The 6,378-nt window shown below is 34.9% G+C and overlaps 1 protein-coding gene across 4 annotated transcripts; it reads left to right on the top strand.

The window, feature by feature from the left end:
• The first annotated feature begins 1,035 nt into the window (after positions 1-1,035).
• On the top strand, positions 1,036-5,845 carry LOC110736548 (zinc finger CCCH domain-containing protein 3-like). Of its 4 annotated transcripts, none has more exons than XR_002514250.1 (6): positions 1,036-1,238; positions 1,337-1,395; positions 2,167-2,254; positions 2,468-2,555; positions 2,660-2,701; positions 2,880-2,975. XR_002514250.1 is itself a non-coding variant. In XM_021916787.1 (6 exons), exons 1-5 carry the CDS (start codon positions 1,100-1,102, stop codon positions 2,987-2,989), a joined length of 438 nt encoding a protein of 145 aa, XP_021772479.1. In that variant the 5' UTR covers positions 1,038-1,099; the 3' UTR covers positions 2,990-2,992; positions 5,349-5,845. The 4 variants fall into 4 exon arrangements, 2 of the variants coding, with proteins under 2 accessions (XP_021772479.1, XP_021772477.1); XR_002514251.1 differs by having other exon boundaries at positions 2,464-2,555; XM_021916787.1 differs by lacking the exon at positions 2,468-2,555 and adding an exon at positions 5,349-5,845 and having other exon boundaries at positions 1,038-1,238; positions 2,880-2,992.
• Positions 5,846-6,378: the final 533 nt, after the last annotated feature.

Genomic DNA, 6,378 nt, shown 5'->3' with positions numbered 1-6,378 from the left:
AACTCACACCCACAACCTTTCCGCTTTGTATCAAACCGAATTGCTGTACGCAAATTTCGTTCCTCCCTTTTGCAATAATGGTCGCATCTCAAAATGCAATCCATTCTACCACCCCGCTGAGATTTATGAGATGCGACTGCTAAACAAAAACCAGATCTAATTGCAACCTGTTTTGCCCAATCAATCGCTTGTTGAACATCTTCGAAGGGACCATCATGTACAAAAATCCCACTGTAATCAACACCGTCTCCACCAAAATCCTACAACAATTAAATAATTTTAAATACATAGAATTATATAAAGATTAAATTAATACATTTAACACAAAATTAACACATAAGTAATTTCTAAAATTTTTATTTGTAAATTTCATTTCTATATTTAACGCATAATACATTTAATTTCTAAATTTACACAAAATTAACAAATAATTATGTATAAAAGTATTCGTACATATACAAAATTAACACATAATTATGTATAAAAGTATTCATACAAATACAAAATTAAAACATAATTTTAAATTTTTTTATTGAAATTATGAACACATATTTAATTTACACATACAAAATTAAACAATAATTTTATTAATACATATTTAAAACATAATTTCAAATTAAAACATAATTTTATGGTTTTTTTTTTTTTGAAATTATTAACACATATTTAATTTCAAATTTATCAAAGTTAAAAAACCACAAAAAAAAAACTTTTAAATTTTTTTTTTCGAAATGTAGCGGTGGCGGCGGTCAGGCCATCCGCCGGCCAGCATTTTGTAACTTCAAAATGCAAGGTACCTCACTTTCCGACGACGATAACGGCTCTTCGATGTCCCTCGCCTCTCCGGCATCCCTCGACAATCCAGTCCGGCTCCACATTTTTCGAGAGAGAATAACGTTTTAATAAAAGTTAGAAAAAGACAAAAGTGTCAAACTAAAAATAATTATGGGCTTTATGTAGAAATTTGTGGGTCATGTTTAAACACTCACGTCAAGGGTCACTAAATGAAAAACCATTAACCATCTTTTTATTATTGTTTCTTCATTTAGTCTACATTGCCACTCCCTCAGGAGTCAGGACAGTGCAGAGGAGAGAGAAAATGACGGTAGGGAAATACTACTGCGATTACTGCGACAAGGAATTCAAAGATACAGCGTCGGCAAGAAGGCGTCATCTTCAAGGTATTGCGCATCACCGCAATCGCAAACTTTGGTACGATTCTCTCTCTCTTCCCCAAGGTACAATCTTTCCCCTCTAATCCTCTCTCTTAAACCCTCTTATTCTTCTTCTTCGTCTAATTTTTCGCCATTTTTCTTTTAATTTCTCGGATTTACAGACCCTAATTTCACACAACAGAGTTTTGGTAATGGAGTCTGCAACCGCTTCCTCAGAACGGTACGCCCTCTTTCATAAATTATCTTTCGAAATTATCTAGTGTTTTTTGCAGTGTTTGAGGTATAATTTGTTAGCTTAATTATCCTTTTTTTTTTTTGCAATTATTGCTACAATTGTAATGTTGTATTGAGTTGTATTATTAATTGGGTTAAAATATTTGAGTGTTGTAGTTCTGGTTTATCTTAGGAATTCAGCAGGACAAATTAATTGATTAATTAGTGTTGGAGAGACTCAGTGTATGCTGTAGCATACACGGGGGTAGTATTTTTTTATTCGTAAGGTGTTTTGAGTCGAGCAATGTAGTTTTCTGCTCTCGAAAGAGTGAAGAATTCTATGTACTGCATTTGATGTTATAATGATGTTTTTGTAATTAGTTGGCGTAGTCTGTAATTCCGTTTAGAGTATTAACAATTTTGAAGAATTATCCCAATGCTTCGCTTGGGGGAGTCAGTGTTTTGTTAGCCTGTGCTACTGTGCTTTCTTTGGTAGGGGGCGGGGGGGGGGGGGGGGGGCGGGTATTGTCCACCTACAATTTCTGAGCTTTGATTGAATACTAAAATTATTATTTCGGAACACGTTTTCTGCAATAAAACGTTGAGAAGTTTATTTCATGAGATGTTCTACTCTCACTCTTAAGGTTCAGCTTATAGGTGATGGCTTTTCCTCTTTAGTCACTAAAAATATTATATTGTGTGGTGGAAGTGGTTTTTAATATCTGTATCCAATTTGAGTTTGATTTGATTGCTCTTAACTCTTATTTTAAATTTCAAGGGTTTTTGCCCATACGGAGATTCTTGCAAATACCATCATCCCAAGCATAACTTGCAAGGTCCAATAACTCAGGGTCAGGGAACGCCTAGTAAGTTCTTTTTGCCATATCTTTCTTCTGGTTCTTTTTTTTTTTTCCCTTTTTTTTTTTTTTTTTTTTTTTTTTTTTTTTTTTTTTTCTTTGTACTTTTTTTTGGTTGTCCTTCAAGAACTTTATAATTATCGCAACTTCTTAGAAGTTTTGGAGTTATCTAGAAGTATTAAATTTGGATTCTTGAAAATTTTCTGACTTGTTACTAGTCAGATTTATGTATATGTCCATTCAAGAAGGAAGATGTGCTAACAACATTTGGATGGCGTTATAAATTGGAGATTTAGAGCTTTAACCCTAGGTGCCAAATTCTTGTGAGATAGTTGGTGATGGTTATTTTCTCTATTTTGCGGCAAGTATGAATAGTCTCCCTCCCTAATACTCTGTACAACAAAATGGTGACAGGTTTTGCTGAAAATTTGCAACCGCATGTAGGAGGATTACAAGGTACAGTGAAGCTTTACTGCTGTGAAAATATTTTTGTATACTGTCAACCACTATCTGTCTGGCATAAAAAGCTCAGCAATTAGCTCTTTGTGGCTAAGCCAATCTCCCTAAGCTTTCTAGTTATACTCGTGAACTCATGAACTATATGTTAGCATTGCTTATATTTTGTTACATGCAGGACATGTTGCTAGCCAAAGCTTTGGGATGTCATTGGGGAATTTACCTCCATCATTGAGGCCTCCTCCTGAAGGAGGATATCCACCGCTACCATTTGTTGATTGGGAATGAGCCGTGAGTGTTTTGTAAGGAATTGTTTTTGTTTTTGCTAATTGTTGTGAAGCCTGTTCTGCATCGTGGAGGTTGTTGTGATGATAATAGAGAACTACAGGTGTGGAATAATACTTGTAATATTCTCTCTGAAAGAGAATTAAATTCAACTAATTATATATCTAACAAGACAAAATTATTTTCTCACCTTTTAGAGAATAGTAATTCTTATCACTTCTGCATGCCCTATATTAATCCTTGATGAAAGGGTCTATCAACTTCCCATAATGCATAATCCTATGTAGATAGAGATTTGGCATAGTAGTTACAGTAGTGGAAGAACTGATACCCATGTAAATCTATGAGAATATCAACCAACAAATCTATCCTACCACCATTGTGGATTATTAAAACGAACAAGTTTCTCCAATAAACCCAATAAGAGAGGGAAGAACTCTCATAGATGAAGATACAGTTATCAGAATAAAATAAATTTGCTAAGTCTAATTAAAAACAAGGAAATTTGGGGCTTACCCACTGGCAAATGACAATGGCCTTCCTACAGTTAGCTACGATGGATGTTAGGGTTTTGGAGGGTATAAAGGAGAGAAAGAGGGAGAGCAGTAATTGTAAGAACTTCGATCCACCTAGCTCTGAGAAGGATTGGGGTCTGGCGGTCTGCTGATATCAGATAAACATATTGAGCTTTTTGAAGTCCTAGCCTCAAATTAGATGGCTGTAATAACTACATCTTTATAGACAAATGTAGGTAATGTAGGTCCTTCAAGTTTGGCATTTAAATGCCCTATTCTCAGCCTAGCTAATGTGTGTGTGTTTCTAATGAATAATCAAATGGAAATAACTAGGCCAAAGGCTAGCCCAGGTAGCTGTCCCATGGATCGGTGGATATGCCATTAGTACCGTGGACAAGGCAAGGGAAAGTGTTACAGTTTGGTCGCTTCAAGGAGGCTGCACTTTGTGTTATCTTTGAGAGCGTTTTGAATGGCTGGTAGAAAATGTAGACTCAAAATCGCCTTTGAGTTTAGAAAATCCATTTTGCAACATATAACCTGTGTTTGTTAGACTCTTTTGGTGGCTCGTGGTGATCTTAATAGATTAGGATGTATGTCTTTCTAGATCTTTCAATGGATTTTTGGGAATATAGATGGCATTACTCTACCTCAGCTGACTCTAGCAAAGACATATTTTATTTTTTTATTTTTCCAGGAGATTATTGAGACAATTGTGGGGAGCCTTGGAAAAAACTGGACTGAAGGGTTTTTTTTGCTCTTAAGCTACCTTCTGGGCTTGATTTGAATTGATATTCTATATGTATGACAGAGGACTATACTTTCCTTTGGTAGGTATTTTTGAAAGCTTAAATTCAAGTCTGTTGTATATTTCTTGTAGTGGATGATGGGTGAATCAAAGACTTATGGAAACCTCATTGAACTACCCTACTCTGGTAGCATAGATGACTTAATACTGAAATTAGTTAACCATGGAAATAACATAAACACAATCTTAGGAATTCTCCTGTGGGATATCTTGAATGTAATGAAGCTATAGTGATAGACTCCCAAGCAGCCTGTTTATGTTGCTAAAGATATTAAGAACTGTATATGACTAGTGGGATTCTTGACAAAGCTCGGAGGGAAATTGTCTATTGTACCAAGAGGTATCTTAAATCTAGACTCCGAAGCATCCTCCAAATGAAACTAGCCTCCTTTAGTCCTTGGGTGCTTAAAAGTTACTGTATACTTAAATGGTGGCATCTTAAGCTTTGTTGTTTACAATCAAACCTGATGCCCTTAAAATCCATTTATCCTGCAGCAAATTGTAAGCATTTCAGTATCTTACTCAGTTTGCACTGGAAATTTTATTCAATTATGAACATTACCTTTAACATACGAAGAATGTGACACATCTTTGTTCTGTTGCATTTTTTTCATTGGAAATCCCCTCATGTTTATTACTACCGCCGTTTCATATTATTTGCAACGATTAGACATTTTCTACTCATGCTTTATGTCAAATCGTTGCAAATAATATAAAACGGAGGTAGTATAGTACACTTAGAGGGTGTAGTCGGGTTGTTCGGGTAGGGTTCTTATCGAGTCAATTCAGGTCATTTTTTGGTAAGACTCGTTCGGGTTGATTTTGGGTCTATTCGGCTCATTTTCGTTTCTATTGTTAATATGTCTATTTTAATATTATATAGTCAATATTAATTGTCAGGTCAGTTTTGGTCGGGGGGTCAAAATTGTGATTTCAGGTAGCGTTTGGGTTTCGGGTAAGGTAATTGGGTATGGACCGTATGGTTCAATTTTGCTGGGTGTATGTTACAAAGTAATTATGTTTTGTATAATTTGACATTCAGCACAAATCCAATATGGAAAGAACCATTTGCTCAGAAGAGGTCGAAATGGAGAGGCATAACCGTGTTGAGCATGCTAGTGAAAGAAGCTGTTTGCAATTTGATGGCAACTGAATGAACCCACAGAGATAGAGACTTGGAAGAAAAGAGGTTAGGGGGACTATCCTATAGACTAGCTCATCTTTTCTGGCTATTCCTTCTATCAGTGGTTTACATGCCCATACTATCATCTCTTCTTGTACAATAGGTTATATCTTGTGTACATCCCATGCCCCTGCAGCCCTGCACACCCTTTGCCATATCGGTGTGGTTTCGTGCTATGTATTATATGTTATGTAGACCGTGGCCTATACGTGTTTGTTTCTAACAATTTCATGTATGCCATGTGGGTTTTCATGCTGAACTCCTATTAATTTTTTAAATCTAGTGCTTGAAATAATGTAAATTGGTGGCAGAATTATGTTCCATGTTATATGCTACCGTTCAGGGTTTCTCATTCACTTCCTTTTAAAATGTGCACTTTTTATTTATTTATTCTACTATAAGCTATTGAACTTGAGTACTTTTAATCATCATTTAGGAAAAATATTTACAAAAATACAAAGTATGTTAATTTGACAATATATACAAGTATATATATAAATCATAAAATATGGTGAAAGAATGAGTGAATAGGGTAAAAAGCATGAATGGGGCAAGTATTAAAGAATGGAGGAAGTATAAGTTATGCTATTTTTCTGTAGAATGAGTTGTATATCATTTGAAATTTTACTGTATATCTAGTTTTTATTTTGCTATTTTGTAGAAGTACTTTTTTTTTTTTGAAGGGATTTTGTACAAGTACTTGGGATAGCGTCAATATATGTTTTCACTATGAATTATTTGAACGATCTTCATAATTCATACTGTAATACAACTAGCTAGTTGTAACAAGATACAACATTCAACATTTTTTTTTGGCCAATTTGTGTACAAGCGCATTGGCAAAGATATAATATTGAATGTACCATACGCAAGATATATGTCATACAAC

Source organism: Chenopodium quinoa, unplaced genomic scaffold, assembly GCF_001683475.1.
Source record: "Chenopodium quinoa cultivar QQ74 unplaced genomic scaffold, ASM168347v1, whole genome shotgun sequence".
NCBI lineage: Eukaryota > Viridiplantae > Streptophyta > Magnoliopsida > Caryophyllales > Amaranthaceae > Chenopodium > Chenopodium quinoa.
This window is presented reverse-complemented; position numbering and strand designations above follow the sequence as displayed.

Coding starts and splice junctions, on each gene's coding strand:
- LOC110736548 (XM_021916787.1), top strand. CDS start 1,100: ATGACGGTAGGGAAATACTACTGCGATTACTGCGACAAGGAATTCAAA. Junction 1,239..1,336: donor TTCTCTCTCTCTTCCCCAAG/GTACAATCTTTC, acceptor TCGGATTTACAG/ACCCTAATTTCACACAACAG. Junction 2,702..2,879: donor GCATGTAGGAGGATTACAAG/GTACAGTGAAGC, acceptor TGTTACATGCAG/GACATGTTGCTAGCCAAAGC.